This window comes from Phalacrocorax carbo, chromosome 5 (assembly GCF_963921805.1).
Source record: "Phalacrocorax carbo chromosome 5, bPhaCar2.1, whole genome shotgun sequence".
In the NCBI taxonomy this organism is placed as follows: Eukaryota; Metazoa; Chordata; class Aves; order Suliformes; family Phalacrocoracidae; genus Phalacrocorax; species Phalacrocorax carbo.
In genome coordinates, this window is record NC_087517.1 from 1,665,146 (window position 1) to 1,684,436 (window position 19,291).

The 19,291-nt window shown below is 47.2% G+C and overlaps 1 protein-coding gene across 2 annotated transcripts in view; it reads right to left on the reverse strand.

The window, feature by feature from the left end:
• Window positions 1-19,291, reverse strand: part of GALNT13 (polypeptide N-acetylgalactosaminyltransferase 13) — a 159,349-nt gene that overhangs the window by 74,230 nt on the left and 65,828 nt on the right. For both annotated transcript variants that reach the window (XM_064450924.1, XM_064450923.1), the window contains exons 5-7: window positions 3,122-3,288; window positions 1,628-1,835; window positions 314-484 (exon numbers count right to left, since the gene is read on the reverse strand). In XM_064450924.1, coding sequence (XP_064306994.1) covers window positions 314-484; window positions 1,628-1,835; window positions 3,122-3,288 — 546 coding nt within the window. The remainder of the gene's footprint in view (window positions 1-313; window positions 485-1,627; window positions 1,836-3,121; window positions 3,289-19,291) is intronic.

The following is a 19,291-nucleotide window of genomic DNA, read 5'->3' on the forward strand; positions in this document are numbered from 1 at the left end:
ACATCTGTAAACGCAAGGTCAACAGGCTATTTGCAGAAAACAAACATAGAGGGAACTTAAAAAGCAGGTAATATTTTGAATCACTGAATGCTGAAAAGAGGATATAAATGAGTTTTCTCAGCTCTGATAACCACAGTGCAGCATGAAGGATGGGTCAGATTTTGGTTGTCTCTACCCTGAACAGTGCGCCACAACTATCTGACATGTGTTGTCTGATACTGCAGCAAAATCTTAGGTATTAAGCATTATTACCTACGTAAACAAGTACACAGTCGAGTCAAATAGCATAGTACTCCTCATTCACTCTCCTTACCTTACAGGCAAGGTCCTGTCTCCTTTCCTCCTGTCCATCTCCCTCTGGGGAACCGGATACCAGCGAAAGTTAAGTTTCCAGTTAAACCCTCCATAAGTCATATCTGACCCAGCCATGTATTCAAACGTGTCATCGCTGATCACATCAATGATGGGGCAGACAACGGTTTTCCTGCAAGGGAAAAAAAAAAAAAAAAAAGGCTCTTTTTAAACAAAATACCTTCTCGTGTTAGTATGCTGAATACTGCACTTGTTTTGAGGCTTCTCTGCATAAAACCCCATTTACCACTGCGCCGTGCAGGGCTTCTCTTCCAGAAACGAGGCCCTGCAAAATTCCCCTTTTTCCGCTGTCGGCGGCTCTTTGGGCACGCTGACACCTCGCTGCGCTCCCGAGAGGGGAAAGCTGCCAACCCTCAGCCCTGCCCGGGGCTGCCGCTCCCCCGCCAAATCCTCTCCAAACGCCCCAGCAGCACAAACTACATCGTACTGATGAGCTCCTTACGCGACGTTCGGTTCTCCTGTACGCCTTGCTAAGTGTGGCAGCGTCAGGACAGACACAACAGGGGTTATTTCTGCTGGTGGCTGCAGGGCTCGAGCAGCGGAGGTTATTTTTATCACGTGCGCATGCATGTCTCGCGGAACACGCTCCGTAAATGAGACCAAATCGCATCTCCCACGCGTGCACTCGGGCAGGCTGGTGCTGCCCACGCACGCGCGGCTGCTCCCCCGTCGAGCAGAGGAAGGACCTCGGCGGCCGCAACACTGCCAGGGAGGACAGCGCGGTTCTTGGGTCTCACCTGCAGGGCCTTTATGCATAAAAAGGGGGAAAACTGCGTCATCTACTGAATTAAAAAAAAAAGGGGGAGGGAAGAAGGGGGGAGGAAAAAAAGGCAAAAAAAAGGAAAGAAGAAAAAGAGTGCCGATTTCAGAGCGTATTGGAGGTCACACAGAGAAACAGTCATGCCTGGTAAAAAGAAGGGAGAAAGATGGCCATCAGGGCAGGGGACACCCAGATCCTGTGGAAGTAAATGGCACGAGTTGCTATTGTTGCTGGCGTTATTATTCTTACTGTCAGCAACAAAAATCCTGCTGTAAGAATCAAAAGCTTATCACGTATTTATTTAGAAATTAGATTTTGATACAGATATTAGAGAATACGCTATCTTCCTGAAGAATTTTTTTTTAAATTAAATCTTCCTTTTCAGGTCAATGAATTGTTCTCATTTCTATTTTTCAGCAGCGCAGTGAAACCAAGGAATGCCCTGGAGGAGGGAGGCAGGTCCCCTGTGCCCGGACGCAGCAGAGCCACCCTTACCTGTCCTCCTTTATCCTGGCCAGCAGCGGCTCGAGCCAGCCCAGGGTGCACTCGCAGTGCGCGTCCAGGAACGTTATCACCTGCCCTTTAGAGGCTGCTGCCCCTCGGAGCCGTGCGCGGATCAGTCCTGACCTCTGCTCCATCCGAATGATTTTTATGGAGACTTCCAGATTTTTCACATAATTCTCTAATGAGGCCTTCAAAAACTCTGCCAAAGATAATTAAAAAAAAAAGAACAAAACCCAGAAGAAAACCATTATTTTTATCTAGGTTCAGCCACCACCGAGGACTCCAAGCATAACCGCAGAGTGTACGTGTCGTGCTCAGCCCTCCGAGGACCGCCACGCACGCACGCTGCCGTAACACGGGAAACGCGTTTTGATGTATTTAGAGTCTTTCTGGAGACCGAGAGCTGAGCGGCGGAGGTTCACGCTGGCGCTCGGTGCAGCGCAGCCCCACGGAAAACAGCCCACGCACACGGACACATCTGCCAGGGCCGCTCGTGAAAACCGCGCGGGAATTTTAAGTAAGTCACAATCAGTTGCCTTGAAATAAACCAGCGGTTAATAGTGAGCGCAAAATGGTTACACTTACGCTAATTTGTCTACGGTTAAATACAAATAAGGCTATTTTTGATTAATTTCACCGTTTGAGCCCCTTAGGAACCCAAAACTTCGCTTTTAGGAAAAACTGTAGTTACTTGGGCTAAGGTCTTCCTCCACATTCTGGCACAGAGAAACATTAAGCCTACTGGTTTTCTGAAGCAGGGAAACCCAGGAGCGTAATTAGAGTTAAGTTAATGCTACATGGGGCAGAAACAAAGGAGGCTGAGCTCGCATCCGCTGTCTCTTGAACAGTTGCAGCTCTATGTTGTATTTGCCGTTATATTCATTTGGCTACTCCAGGAAAATTTATCATTCCATTGATTCCATTTATAGAACGTAAGGCGATTCCTTTCCCGGGTAATATCAGTTTCACATGCAGATAGATTTCTTTCTAAACCCTGGGGTTAAAAAAAAAAAACAACAAAAAAAAAAAAAAGAAGAAAAAAGCCAAGACCAAAAGAAATGAACCACAAATACAAGAAACACAAAGAAATTAGCTCAGTCTGGACATTCCTGAAAACTTGAAACACAGAACAGGATTTTTCTGAGAGACAGAGATGTGAAAAAGGACTGTCTTCTACAGTAATATATGATAAACCACGGTGCAAAGAAGCACCTGAAATCCCGGCCAGGAGCACCGTACATACGACTTGCACCCCGACAGCCAGCCTTTGGCTCTGCTGCTAACTGAAAGCACTTGAACTCCGCCCGTACCTCCCGGAGCCCGTCTGCCGCTGGCCCCAGCGGCGGTGGCAGGCGCTTGGCGAGAGGCGCAGGTCCGGTTCCGCGCCGACGAAAGGGAGCTGCCCTTCACCACCCTTTCGGCAGGATCCGCAAAGGCGATGCTACGACACCGGGCGGAACGGGACGCCTCTCTCCCAAAACCTACCTCTCTCGCTGGCGTCGTCCACCAGGATGATTTCAGACAGCAGGCGGTGCGGCGAGCGGTTGATAACGCTGTACACGGTCCGCAGCAGAGTACTCCAGGCTTCGTTGTGAAACACAATAACTACGCTTGTGTTGGGCAGTTCGTCGGGGTAGACTTTTGTCTTGCACCTACCAAAAAAATACAGAATAAAAACAGAAGAAAAGGGGGTTAATCTTTAAGAAAACCACTAAAGAGCTCTACCAACGGGACAGCCCGGAAAAGGGCTTCAAGCAGGTTGAGCAGGATACATTTACTGGTCACTTCAAGCTCCCAAGCCAGAAGCCCAAGGGCAGAGAGACTTTCAAACCCTGTTTTCTTGCTAAGACAACACAGCAGCACCGCTGCGTTCGCGGCTCCCTCGGGCTCCCGGTCTCCTCGCTCCTGCTTGGTACCCCGAGAAGTCAGCAGCATCCAGCAGCCTCAGCGTCAACGCGTCCTGACGTGGGACATGGGGCAATTCACATAAAGCCTATCGAGCGGTTACAGTTAGGTCAAATACGTCTTTTATTGTGAAAAATTCCAACTCTACGGTTTGAAGAACTCAGGCCTCTGAGACCTTCCCATCTTTGGTGGTTTCTCAAAAAGAAGGAACAAATGACTCTTTTCTAGAACACTCTATATGCCTATTCGATGGAAGAACGAGAGGTCAATAATTTCACCTATTTTTGGAAAAATGTAGAAATTAAGGCAAAGCGAGCAACAGATACCAAACATCGCTGATTTTGTGGAAGCAAATTAAAGCTATTTGCTTATCACAAAAGACAATACAAAACTCTGCATATTGGTTCCAGACCTTGGCCACGTTTCAGAAATACAAACCTGCCCACATCAACCTCTCAACACAAGTCAAGCCACGGCACTTAAACACACTTAATACGGATCTTTAACCATTGTGACTTGAAATAATTTCCACTTTTTTTTTTGGTGCTATTTCACTGATGCATGATTCTCTGGCTCTGCTGTCACCGCTGTGACCCTGGCTCAGGAAAGCCCTTCCAGAAGGGACAGGTGAGCGCGTACGTACTCTCTCCAGCAGCGGCACACAAACACCGTAGGGAACTAAACTGCACGTAAAGCGAGAAGAAATTAGGCATAGCATTTTAGTGCATCTTCTTTGCAATAATTTGAAGCTTCTCTAAAAAACTCCAATTTAGCGAGTTATTCATGAGCATTTACATACCCTATATTCTCTGACTCTGACAAGGGCTCAGTCTATCACTTTAGTATGTGTTATTTGAAAATATCAGCCAGTCCCAATGCAGCACTTGCCCAGGAGAAGCCTCCTCCCTACAGAAACTTCTCTATCAAGGGCCAAGAGAACAGATGAATAAGGTCCCTGAAGAAAAGCCAGCTTGGCCATAGTTGCTTTTTCAAACATCACCTACCGCAACAAAACCCTCTTTAACCTTTCTTTGTGCCTCACTGACATTTAAAGAAAACTAGATAAACCAACATCGCGACCACAGCTTTTGAAGCTCAAGGCGGGGAGAGAATACAGAAAAATATAGAATATCACTGATGTCTATGGCACAGGTAAAAGGTTCACAGTGTACATACATATACACAATGGCCTGTATCTATATATGGGCACACACATCTATATGTGGTATGTGTGGATATATACATATATACACATCATATACATACACCTATATATACACACGTCACTGGTAACTAGATCTGACAGCAGAAAGTCCGATGCTAATAGTGACTGTATATATATATGTAAAAAATATATACGCCCTCCCCGGCCAGTCTTGACCTCGATTTGATGAGGACCACTGAGTGCAGCCGTCCCACCTTCACAACCTCAGCCACCTAATTAATTATACAAGTATCCACCAATTACAAGTCGGCTGCGAGAGCTCAGACGAACACACAGAAGTCCTTTACTAGCTATCATCCACGTCCGCACCCTCTGTCCTCCCCGAGGTGTCGAAAGGAGGCTGAGCCCCGCAGGAGAGTATGTCCAAAACAGGCCATTTTGAACTTATTTGTTTCCAAGGCACAGTGAAAGTTTTCCTCGCGCACGTAATTGCTCTTGGAAGGCGCCTCGCGTCAGCCCTGGCATCTGACAGACAGGTATCAAAGAGTGAAAAACAGAACGGCTGTCGTACAAAGCTCAGAGGCGTCTTCCAGAGCTTCACATCATACTTCAAAGCATATACAAAGCTGGAACAAATTCTGCTTGTCCCGTATTCCACAACAGTCATTTTAATTACATTTAAAACTGATAAAATTTTGGAAATTGTAAAAGAAGCACTACGCAGGGGTATTTAAAAGGGTTTAAAAGGGTTTAAAAATATTCAGAAATGCACATTAACAGCCACAGGAGACAAGAAAAGGGTATTTCCTTGTTTGCGGTTTAACACTGATTTTGTAGTGCAAATGGAGTATTAGGGAACAGAACGTTTATCATCACGCAGCATTTGCCAGGATCTTCAGTATTCTAAACTATCGCTCTTATTATTCTCCAAGGCACCGTAAGGTACCCAGAGAAGCTAAGGGCTAGATGAGCTGAGGACACTCACAAAGCGGCCGCGTACCTTAGGTATTGCAGCAGAGCAATCTAAACGACCAGAAATCTGATCAGAAAAACCCACGAACAGCATCCTTACTATATGTCCTGCCTCAAAATTCTCACGATGACCTTCCATCAGCTCTTGTACCATAAAGTGAGGAACCCTTCTCTCTCTATTACATTTCTATCCACACCAAAAGACTCTGCGGCACGGCCCTCCTTTGTTTCACAGACAACTACATGGTGGGATTATCCTCTCTGGAGGAGGATTATTCAAGCTCCAAATCGGTTCATTCTGTAGGTCTGCCACGTGTAGCTCCCCAGGTATGCTGAGCGATGTACGGGGATTTGTTGGTATCGCCTCTGCTCATCAGAGACTAAATTCGCTTTTTTAAATTTAGGTCATTTGATTTCGGCAGAACATGTAAGCGCTGGTAGTTTGTCCATGTTACAGCATTAAATCGTTGCGTTCCCATATTTTATTAGATGTTATTGCAGCACTTAACCTACCAAGGGGAATGTTTAATCCAGCCTGCACGGCAAGCCGTGCCCTGTGCTGACCTCCACGACATGCAGAAAACCAGAGAGCCAGAAAACCAGACAGGCATTCCAAGAGGAGAAACTCCACAAGAAATTTAACTTTTTTCTCCTTTCTGGGAGTTTCTGGAAACCCATTTGCGCTGGCGGAGAGCTGGTTTTGCAAAGCAGAGGCCAAGAGCGAGATGTTAACTAGGCACCAGCGCAGGGAGCGACGGGCACTCGCAGGCCCAGCTCTGACACCAGTAATGAGACCTGCTGAGGTTTTTAGATATATTTTTGGGTTGTTGATATTTGTGTTTTAGCTATCATACAGGTGCCAGTTTTTGGGCTCCCTCGAAAGCCACGAGCACAACGCAGATTACAACAGCCCGAGTTATTTGGGCAATATGCTGATTCTGGCCACTTTGCAACAGAAACACAAAGCGTCGCGGGACAGCAACGCGTTAACCTCACCTTAAACACCGCAAGCATTTCAGGGCAGAAGCTCAACGCGTATTTCATGCTGCGTTACATTACAGAGTATTCCTTCCTCTCTCCCTTGGAAAGTTTTCAGCACAGGAAGACAGTGTCTGAAGGGCCAAATCCTAAAAGAGCACCTGCTCTGGAGCTGGCAAACTGTGCGCAGACAAGGAGTCATCAGAGCTTGTTAACTGATGAGTGTGCATGGAACACAGCTGGCTCCTGCACGGGTCACCGGGATGACTCCAGTCCAGAACCATCAGCCCCACGGTGAAAACATTTATTGCTTGAGTTAAACAAAAAACGTCCGTAGCTTGTTGACACAACTCTTACACACCTAACAGCAGAGAGCTGCTGCTTTACTTCCCGCTGACGAGGCACGGCGCTCCATTTCCACACCCACGTGATGGTGTCCTGGGTCCTATTTCAGCATTTCCCAGCCATCAGCAACAGCACCGCTCCCCAGGGAACCTGCCATGCCCAGCTCGGTAGTTAAAGATGACAGGGGTGAAGCAAGGAGGAAAGCAGGAGGTCCAGAGACTGAAATACCAACCGGCGTGAGGCTGGGACAGCTCTGCATGAGAGGGTTATGCTTTTACCAACATGCCTTTGTTCTCTGGCAAAAGCGAGACATTGATTAATTTTCACTGAACTCACTCAAGGCCGTTTTCATGAGCATTCGATTCACTTGAAAAGTTAAACAACCAAGATCAGTAACAATACAACCATACAGTGGGCGTATAATCGCTATTCTTGCTCCTAAAGTAATTCCCTTTGCCGTCTACAAGATGCGCAATGGAGAGCGATCGCAATCTGTGCAGACGTGGCTCACCTGTACCCCGGCTCCCCACCTCGCTCCTGGCTGCCTATGGCCACACTCCAAACCCGATGCTCATTACACCCCTTTGCTGGCTGACTCACCCGAGATGCCCCAAGCCCACCTCTCCGCCACATTTTCTGCACGGTCAGTGACCAACAGCAGCGCGCGGATGGCCGGGGAGGTGCTAGAGATGGTGCAAGACCAGCAGGAGAAGGGCATGGTCAGGAGAGACCCGGCGTACCAAAACTGCCCCTTCCCAGCCACGGTCAGCCAACGGGTCACGCTCCTCCGCCTTCCCTGAACGCCTGCAGCGACAAATTCACAGCTTTCCACTGTAGATCAGCTCTTGCATCCCCACGATGTCCAACAGTACCTACCCTGGGACCGGCTTTGGGCTGAGCATCTCGGGGGGGTGCGTACCGCGAAAGGGGTAACCTCTTGGGGGTCGGGGCTCTGTAGTGCCCCGGTCCTTCCCCAGGGAGCCCCAGCCGCCACCGATTTCCATTCCGCCCTTGCAAATGGTGTTTCAGCCCCAAGCAGATACCCGCCTAACGCTCTGCTCACTTGGAAGCGTTTAGAAGCGCACGAAAGATAAAAACCTTTCACGTCCCTTTCTTGAAATGATGACAGTGACTCACGTTGCGTTTTTTTCCAATTCAAAAATACACCACGCGCTGAAGAAGTGATAAATAAGTCATCTGCTACTCACACGCTATCAAAGGCAAGGACTCCTTCTCCGCCACCCCTGCACTATTTACAATGCATTACTGATTGTTCAACAGACACTGACACTGGAAACGCTTTCCCAGAAACATTTTTCTCACGCAGTCATCAGATGTTACTTTATGAATACACATGAAGTAAATACAGCTGTTTAAATGTGAGAAAAACACATTTTCCAAGATCAGTAACATGGAAACAGAGGGAAACTCTACCTATTTACCATCCTTCCCATCGGCCGTGTGCAAATTGTGTGAACGTGGAGGGTTGCACTGGGATTTTCTCCCTTCCAGAACTGTGCTGAAGCTCTCAGGGAAGCAACTCAAGGCAAAAGATCACGCATGAAAGCAAAGTATTTGGAGGGAAAAAATGAGAATATAACTACTACATACAATTTATTATGTAGGTTTTTTTATATGATGCATTTGGGAATATATAGAACTGTATTAAATATTTGTCGTTTTTATGACCTGAGGATTCTCATTATTATTTAGTCATTACCTTTTATTGCTTTGCTTTACTGAAAACACGAAAGATTAACACCCATAAAGAAAAGGCTGGTAATGCAGATCACTGGTGTGGCCCCTCCGTGAGACCAGATTTACCGTCCGCTCCAGGGCCAACAGGGCCAACGGGGCACGGGAAACCAGCCTGTTGCAGGACTGGGGCTTTTGCCGCGGAGCCCCGCGGCTGCAGGGCACCACGACGCGCCCTCGAGGCTTTCCCCCCACCCGCGGCCAGGCAGGGCCGGCGCGTTGCACAGGAGCCTCGCAGCCACGTCGGGGTAAGAGAAACACGGAACAGCCTGGAAATCAAGCGAAATAGAGGAGCTGCCGGTCGGAGTACGCCGAGGGCACCCCACATTCCAGGTGCCGACAGGCTGAGAAACTGATAGCCGCGCTCACTGCAGTCTTCAGTAATCGGCGGTGGTGGGAAGAGAAAAGGGGCAAGTGCATCATTTCCCAGTGCTAAATTAATAAACTCTTGACTTGCCACGCACTGCAGCTCTCTCTGCTTTTAACTCACATTTATATTCGGATTAATATCACATGTGCAACAGCGGCGGGATATTTATTCAAGTATCCAACAGGTATAGGTTTATATGTATTTATCTAAGCAAGTAGGTAGATAGTTTTAGCTACACGTACCTCAAAACCTACCTACGTGCACATAGGAAAGCTGAACTTACCTCTCTGGGATAGTAAGGTGTCTCTGCTCACAGTGGGGTATTTACTGCTTCTGATGAATGCTGTCATTGAGTATACTGACGCACTTCTGCACTCCACTGCAATCACGATTTCCAGCATTATAAAGTCTCCATGATTGCGCAAAAGCATTAATATGTGCGGTACGTAGACAACGTCTGAATGAAAGGTGAGCTCCTCACTTCTCTGCCTTCATGACATGTAATTTCTCTTTTTGCACTTGTTTTGCTTCTTAGCTCCTGCTTCTTTCCCCGTTGAATTCTTGCATTTTAAAATTAGGCCAGTTTAAAAACCCGCTATGTCGTATCGCAGTCTGCTGCTGTATTTCTTTCCAGCTAATATGACAGTCTTGAAGATTCTCCACCACCTCATTAATTCTCAGCTGTGAGCTGACTGCCACGCCGGGAGGCGACTCGGGAAAGCTGCTGGCCACCGCAGAAGCTCTCCCTCCGCCCCGAAGGCGGCCCTGCTGGGGAGCGGGGCACGCACCTACTCCTCCCTAGTTGCAGCGCACCACGTTTCCCGAGCGCCGGCGCAGCTAACGCAACCACAGCCCATCGGCCGCTCCACGGCAGCCGCTGTCCCTCGGACCCGCACCTGCCTCCACCGTTATCGGCTACACGCGGTACGAGGTCAGCTCATCAAAGCAGTCACGGCAGTATCAAGACATGAGAAAAACTCACCCCTAATTTCACAGTAATACCCATACCAAGGAGTGGCGTGAGCAGCAGCGATGGGTTTATCATTATGCAGCAAGACCCTCTGCGAAACTGCCTGTTAAATATGGCGACACTGCAGATAAGCAAACTGCCAAAACACCAGAGGTTATAAAGTGAATTAAATCAATAAATTCATCTTTCTGCAGGTGTGGTTACCTTCCAGTGAACTTTACACCTTGCAGTTGTTTTACCGTCTTAATGTCGCGTCACGTTCACACGTTATTTTTGAAGAACAAGCAAGAATAATTTCACACAAAATGGGAGAGTTCACCTTTCCACAGCTTATCACAGGTACTAAACCAACGCCATGTACGCGAACGTGTTCTTCGCTGGAATAGCACCTCACACGCCAATTCTTAACAAAACGTTTAGCAGCTCTCAAACGAGCTTCGGGAAACGCAAGTCTTCACAGGACAACTTAAACGCTACTGTTTTTACCGTAGGGCTGTCGGTCCCCAGAGGCTGAGGCTGGCGAGGGCAGCGGCCGCGGGCAGCGTGGTGCGCGAGCGCCGGTGCCAGCAGCAGGAACCGAAGGCAACGCAGCTGGAGCGAGGGAGCGGTACGTGTTGGACAACCTGAGCTCTGCCTTCACGCCTCTGAATTCAGGGACTGCATTTTGAAAGCTCTCCTTGTGACAAAGCACTCCAGCTCAGCTATGCGATGCTGTCACGAGCCTTCCAAAAGTTCGTGATCTACATTGATTAGTGCTGCAGAAGTTTTCTCTGAAAAGCAAGCGGAGGGATGACCTGAAAGGACCGACAGTTTCAATAGACAGAGACCAGACAGGGGTAGACCCTGCCGCACCATCAGTAATTGCCTGTCGCCATCCTTCATCCTTCTCCCCGCTCCCAGCACCTTCCCTATGAAAACAGATGGCATGATACACCCTGAAAAAGATTAAGAAACTGCTTGTCATGACAGACTACTTCCAGGTTATTCTGGCATTTAAATCTCACAGCTGATGGCCAGTGTGGCTCTGCAACGGCACATCTTCTGTAGCATACTGCTCCCACTGCAGTGAGGCATTTAAGAACTCTAGATGGCCAGTTCAGGAAAAGCCCCTTCTCTCTCAGGAGGCTCCGCAGTATCCCACAGCAACCCCAGTTCTGCCCCCTGACGAACCACAGCTCAAAGCTCAAGGAGAAGCTGTCCCTGGGACCTTGCAGTGCGCTGCCCCTGGGCAGCCACGTGCCCTCCCGCCTCGGGAAGCGCTTCTTCGGCAGTCAGTGATACCTCCTGGGCTGTTGGACGCCCTCAACAAACACCCAGTAACAGCCCGAGATGTTCCCACCAACACCAATCACCAACGCTGGCATCTTGGGCACCTCCCAGTGTCTTCACTCACAGCATTTCTCCAACACCACTCCACAGCTTTGCGGCACAAGTGCCAAAATCCAGGCATACCTCTTGTTATTTTGAAATGCAGAAAGCCCGAAACCTGCCATTTCTCATTACCCCCCACGCCGGTAGCCCCCGCGAGCAAGGCAGCACGCACAGGCTCGATGCTCAGGTATTACCCTCCGCTGCGGAGGTGAATGCATCGCTGCTCAGCGGAGCTGGCCGCCAGTCGCGCCTCTTCATCTCCCTCTAGCCCTGAGACACGCCACCACCACATTCCGACACCTCACAAGGTGCCAAATCACATCAGCGCGTACCGATTACATGCCAAGGCACACGAGGATGCTTTATTCTATGCTAATAGCACATAGCAAACGTTATTCGTGCTCTCTGTACCTGGCTTTCATATCGCATTATTCCAGTGGGACTCTGTTGGTATCCACAGAAATACTCCACGTTATTTCCACCTTCCTATAATCTTGAACAGGATTTAAAAACATAAGGAAAGGTGCACTTGATTTTAAAAAAACATTCCGGCAAGACAAGAGCTTATTCCATGTTCAGCGGCAATAGAAGGCCATTCCTGGTTTCCCTCCACAAAGAATGGCAACCAAAACCCCCGCCTCTCTTTGCTAAAGTGGTTTGGAAACACCAAACACCTCATGGGAAGCCAAACGCAGCGCCGGCGTAACTCCAGCCATCAGCACCCTACAGACCTCTCCTAAGCCAGGCCTTCGGCCAGCGCTGTTATGGAAAACCACATTCAGAGGATACTTCCATATCACAAACCTTCCCTTCAGAGCTGTAACTGGGCCATGTGCGAATCACCACTGCTCGGTTTTGGGGTTTGGTTTCGCTTTCCAAAAATCACACGTTGGAGTATAAGCTGCCTACCCTCAGTGAGCAACAATTTATTTCTAGAGCAAGTGATAACTCTTGTACTACGAGAATCCTACTGCCTGAAATAGTCTCCTCCTACCTAGTTTAAATAAAATCTGTAGTTAGGGAAATTGAAAGCATGAAAATGAAATATACGGTACAGTATTCTGACCAGAAGAAAAGACTGCTTGAGCGTTTGAATTCCCTGCCAGGACAGCATTAATTTGAGCCTGACCTGTTGTGCCTCCCCTTTGCCCCAGCCACGTGCAACCCCCAGCCCTGCAGGAGCTGCAGGAGACTCTGACAGCTCCACGGAGAGCCACCGCTCTCAACCCAGAGCAATAACGCATCAGCCGCAGCATTTCAACGCACACAGCTTTAAACCCTACTTTAATAAACTTACTTCAATCACACTACAGTTCATATTTTAAACTGAGATTCATGCAAATGAAAGGTAAATCAAAAATAATTGAACAGGAATTTACTTCTCTTAGAGGAAAGTAGAACTGCATCGACATTGTCTCACTGAATTTTACTGTATCAAAATACTCCAAATCTAACCAATTTTTATATCCAGCGGATGACGGACGTGAAAATATCTTATGAAAATTGTTCTTTGGTCTGTCGTTACAGAATATAAATAGTTTTGCAGCTTGTAGGAGCAAAGACCCTTCACTCACACCTTCAGCTATCACTGTTCATAAAGCTTCGCGTATAGCCTTGAATGCCAACTCTTCCTTGGGGATTTTTAACCCCAAACTCCATTTTAATATTTTAGAAGTTACCTTCAGCAGTCATTTACTAAACGCTCAAAGTTCTCTTTATGTTTGATGAGGAACACAGTAATACGGCACCGTATTATTAAAAGCAAACAACACAGTGCAGAGGACACTATTTCCGAGGATGATACTAGAGGCCCCTTTGTACTTTCCCCACTTTTTCCAATAAAAATCAAAGACCTGTAATGGAAATTACAGTTCGGATCAGATCCGGCTTGCTTGGATGGTTTTTGATCATTAATTTTGATCCATTTCCACTGCTTTTTTCATTAGAGCATTGCTGAATCATATTTGAAATTCGCCAAGCTACCCTCAACCTTCCCCAACCTGTTAAAATATTTTTCAAACTATTTTAAAAAGTATTAACTTTGAATCCCCCAAAATCTCTAATTTCTATCTGCAATAAAGGATGTAAGAAAGAAAGAAATCATTTCCACACGCTTCTGCTTCCAGTGAGCTCTGGAGCCCCCAGCTAAGGGGTGTAAAGGTAAGAGCAACGGCACACACTCATGCTGCCGTCGCTTAGCTGGGCGTTTGCTGACGGGTGTAAGGCACTTCCCCGTGCTGTGCCTGGCGAAGCAGGGAACCGACGTGCCGGATTCAGAGCTTCCTCCCAAACCTGAATTCCCGGCACAAAAACCGACTGCAACACGTCAGCCGAAGGCGTGGCGACCCTCCGGTCCCCCGCGGGCACCCAGGCGAATCAGCGCTCCGTCACCCGCGCGCAACCACCCGCTGGCGGAACGAACGGCCCCCAGCTCGTCCTGTAAATTCACAAGGATCGGTTCTGTCCTACAAAGCCAGGCAAGAGCAGTAAGCCAGCAGGCTTCTGGAAGTCTCCAAATGCAGATCTCAAAATTCAAAGGGCTTTTTCCAGCCTGCACACGCTGCCACATAAATTACTGGGAAATGACTTTTTTTATTGCGTTCTTACTGGCAACGATAATGCCTACATTTTTAATGGGGTTTATGGGATAAGGCAGAGAGTAGGTGATTTCTCTGAATGAATGCACATAACCAAGTTGGAGGACAGTTTCCATCAGGGAGGACATAATAGAGGGGCATAAATTACCCATACAGGCTTATTTCCTGACATCCTCACAACTATTTCGAATTAATCCTTCGCAACAAAGTGAATTTTCTCTGCGTGCCAGATGCAGTTTCAAAAAGCGAGACCAGACTGCCAGCAGCGGGACAGATTCCCCAGAGCAGACGTTGCCCAGTGTTACATCCACCGTGACCAGATGCAGCAGAACAGCCGCCCACGTGGGTGGTGACCACAGCTCCTGCTGCAGGGCCAGGACTGCCTCGGACAGACCCTCTTAACTGGTCTTTATGTCTGCCTGGAGTTAATAGGAGACACCCCGCGATGCCAAAGCCCTCTGCATTCCTGCTGACAAAAACTGAACCAAGATCAAGACGCGGCACTTGGGGCCATGGTTTAGGAGGCCTGGGGGTGTTGGGTTGGCGGTTGGACTTGATGAGCTGAGAGGTCATTTCCAACCTTAATGATTCTGTGATTCTATTCACTGATTCTATGATCTTCAACGCTTTGACTGCCCATGCTTACTGCTCCGCTGCCTGCAGAAATGAGCTTATATTGACGACCTGGTTGCAGAAGCATCGTCTAACAGGCTGCACGGCTGAGCTGGCATTTGCTGCTCTCGCTGCCCATCCTCTCAAAAAAAAAAAAATAAAAAAATGGGGTAACAACATGATGTAATCACTACAGACTCTTGTTTTAGCAAAGGAATTGTGGTTAGTTTGTTTCTTGCTGCTGAATACAATTTGGCAGGCTCTTCGCACCTTGCAGTCGAACCTGGAGACCCATCCCCGCGCTTCCCTTACAGGCACGTATAAAAGCTGAACTTTGTTCCTTGCAACAACTGGTTGGGCCAACAGCAGCCGTGACAGTAACCACCCGTTTCTGAGCCGTGACTCGCCAGGCAAAGGGGACGGCTCTACACGAAGGAAGCAATTTCATGCTTGAACAGCCTTGCACTATTAAATCAGAGAAGTGAGTTACAGCCACTTCTCGGGTGGACTCTGCTGCCAGCGAGGGTCAGGATCAGCCGCAGGGTGCACGGCAGCGCTGTCCTGGGATGAGCTGAAGGAAAAGCAGAACCGATACAGGATCGATCTGACAGAAATACGCATCCTTTGTGTTTAAATACTACAATTTTCCCAAAGAGTGTAGCACGTGAGGACTAAATACCAGTTCAACCTATCATTGGTACATTATTTGGGGCATTTACAGGAAAACTAGGATGGTGCTTATCCTTGCAATGTGGATAACTCTGACATACTTTAAATATGTGAAACTGCCATGCGTTTTTAAAAGATAAGCCACGCAAATCAAAATCTTCCACCAAGCACCCTCACCATCCCCACTTTCAAAGGTCTGGAGGAAAAGCCGCATGCCAGCTGTCCTGCAGACTGTTGGGAGAAGATACAGTGGGAAGGAGGCACGGTCCCATCAGGGCTGACTTCCAAGACAGCCTGCAAATCCCTTACTCGGGAAAAAAAATAAAGAAAAGCAACACCTGCCAAACAACACTGAGGTTCTCCTTTCTTTTACACGGACTGTTTAAGCATTTACTAGTATTCAAAGTCACCTGAAGCCATAAATAAAGGAAATAAAAATCTCTTTTTTAGATCAATTTTTCTACAAATAAAATCATTCATTATACGTAGCAGAGTGATGTTTTGGGGGCCTCTCCAGTAAGGCCACCATCCCAAGCTGACAGCAGCGCTGCCGGGAACCAAAATTTGTTTTCAATTATCGTAACTCTAAGTAAGGAGCTGACTTCTGTTTTATCATCATGCCTCCCCTTATTAACTGCCCTACTCCAAAGAAGACCGCAGTCCACATGAAACAGCCTGTCAACAAGAAGTAGGTTTATCTTTCTGGGAATCAAAGGCTGTGGAAGTTCCCTGAATAAAGGACACCTTCAACGATTCATGCGCACAAATGTCTACATATAAATGCCTGTACTAAGTATAAAGAACTCACTAGGTCAACAGCCAAAACCACTTACACAACCTCCAGATGCAATCCCTTCTCCCAGCAGCGCTTCTGCTCCTTTGGTTCACCTCCAGATGTAGAGAAGTCTAACCCATTTTCAGACTAACAAGAGTAAGCCACTTCCATTTAAATGAGTTGTACAGACAGACCTCTACCGAGCAGTCACTTTTTCTTCTCTTCTTGGAGCTTTCCTGACGGCGTCTGAATCAAAAATCTTCCCTTTGTGTCCGTGGCTGTTCTGTCACGTAGAGCAGGCTTCCCTTGGCACACACATACACAGGGATAACATTCTTAGCCGTGCATTGCTCATTCCTAGTTAAGACCACAAATAACTAACTGCCAATCTGACAAAGTAATTTGAAGAGCAGCATTTGTTGCTGAACAGTGACAGCGTAAAGCAAAGCAAACTGCTGGTCTGTCTCGGGCGCGGCTCTTGGGAGCCATCCAAAGCCCGCCTGCGAAGCCACGCTCCAACAGCCCTCGAGCGCTAGGCAGAGACGGGAGCTTTCCTTGCATCGATTACCCTCCATCAAAGCTACGACAGCACTTAATTTTTAATTTCAGAAGCACTGGCACTGCACAGCTACGGCAGCCCTGAAGGCGAGGATGGAATCAGACCCAACTTTTACAGGAGAAACAGCAGCAAAGGGGAAACAGCAACAAATTGTAATTGTTCCTTTTGTTCTATGAAAGTACATATGAAAGGCTCACAACGCCAGTTTAGAAGCCATCTGTTGACTCATGAACGCCTTTTCCTCATTGCTGGAGAATTACTTTTTAAAACCTTAACAGTTTTTAGCTAATTTACAGGTTGGGAATTGGCTTTGATCTTATGCAGGTTACCTGTACGCACCTTCTCTCCCTACTGGCAGTCACCCCGGGTGATCTTCTTCCCCTCAAACAAGGTGGAATAATTTATAAACTGTCATTTCCAAGTAATTTCTAGCCAAATCTAATTACTGATTTCTCCCTGAGCTTTCTCGCTCATGGGTGGTTTATAGTTTCTCTATGTGTAACTGTATATACACAGTAAAACCTTAAAAATAAATGAGCTTTTAATTATATGAAGCTGTAAGCAGATAAACCTGGCAACAAAGGAACTCTTAGGTACTTTACCCACCACGACTTAGAGCTGGAAGAAGAACTATTGCAACGCTTTCTGGTGCAAGACAAATGGATTAGATGCGAACATCACAAAACAAAACAACTTACCCTCCCTTATCAGGGCTAAATTGCACGAAGAACAAATAGTGGTCTCGCCAAAAAACCATCTAATCAAAGCTTCATGCCCCGTAACAAGGGGTTTGAGGCACTAAAGGATTTTCACAGATGTTTCACAGAGGAATTGCCACTTCTACGCTACTTCTTCCAGAGCCTTTTTCCCCACCCTGGGCCCACCTGCCAAGGTTTTTGCTTTGAAGAAGCCATCACAAAACTACGGCACCGAATGTAATCCGCAAGGACTATTTAGAAAATCATCATGTGAGTTTGCTTCCGATCAGAAATGTATGCTCAGAAGCACATACACACACACAAACACAACGCAACAGCTAGCTTCAACCTGAATTTCAATATGAAAATCCAGCTATAATGGCTTACCAATTTGTAGAATAGCAGTTGCGAACTTGCTCATCCAGAAAAGACGGAAGATGGATTTCTTCCCTTGCCGGAGAAAATACTTAGAAATAAAACTAAACATTTCTGTGTTGAATTAAATTGAGTGTCAGGTTTAATCAATAGCTACTTCAAATTAGGCCTGACACTGATTAAAGTCTCCAAGCTGGCCCGTACCACCAGAACGCAGGCAATCAAGGGGCCCTCCCTGGCAGACAACGCTGGACGCAAGGGGAAGCAAGTTCGGCCGACAGTCGCGTTCGTTAGCTGGAATTACAATACCAACGCAGGAGTGGAGATGCGACGGGATTCAGCCACAGGGTCTCGTTACGGCCCGCGGGAGGTGGATTTTGCGGTCTCCTGATGAGAGAACTCGTTCCTACAGAAGTCAGGGCAAAGCCTCACTGGCCTCATGGAGGTCAGGACATCACGTCAGGTCTATTCACAAGCGTCCCTGTTCGGGGGAAGGACGAGCCGTATTTCACAAAACTGTAAAGGGAATTTCTCATTAGCCAACAACCAACCCAGCCTTCCCTGTTTTCCTACAACTCATAAAAGGAAACCTATTTTTAGAAATCTAACGTTTTTCCTTAGGGAAAAAACTCTCCCTCATCCTACGTACACAAGTGTGGCGGTTGCATTGTAAATCCAGAATTAGCTCACAGTCATCCACACTTAATCAGAAACAGAGTCATAAAAGGTTTCAGGAGCTCTTTCATCTGCTGATGTGAAAAAAATTAAGATTCCCTCAGATTTTTTTTTTTCCTCTTAAATATGTGTTTCTTATTTAGACTCTTATGACACTCACACACGCCCCCCTCCATTTGCCACAGCACTGCTTTGATCATTTGGAGGCACAGCAGCAGCCACGATCCCACACAGCGAGAGCCCTGGTACCACCCGCCGCTGTGGGATATGAGCACCAAGCTGTGGAGGAGAGTGAAAAGGACTGACGAGCATCTTTGATCCTTACTCCACGTCTGCACGCGGCAGCTTGACTCCCGGGAGTACAGGCGAACCGCTATGTGGACGGCAGCAGCCTTGGCAAAGTGAGAGAAACCTGGACGCCCGCATCAGGGGGACGGGATAAAGTTGCCCACGTGCATAAAAAGTGCAGCGAGGATCAAAGAGGGAAAAGGAATGAGGAAGGCCAGAACTGGAGCAGAATGGGAATGGATTCATTTTTTTAAATATATATATATGTTATATATATATATATATATATATACACATGCCACAACAATGAAAAAGGTACCGTGCCAGCGTTCTACTTCCCTTTCACTGCCCTCTTCCCAATGCCTTTGCCAATAAATGTACTGTAGCATAACTGAAGAATTAATTCCTAGAAGGAGAAATTACAAGATTCTTCTTTTTCTTGGGCTGTTTGTTTCTTACCAGAATTCCTAGGTCTGTTCGTAGATGTAAGAATGTACATTTGCTACACGGACATAATATTATAATGCACAAATGTAAATATTTTTCATAGAGATATAAAGGCAGTGGGAACTCTCA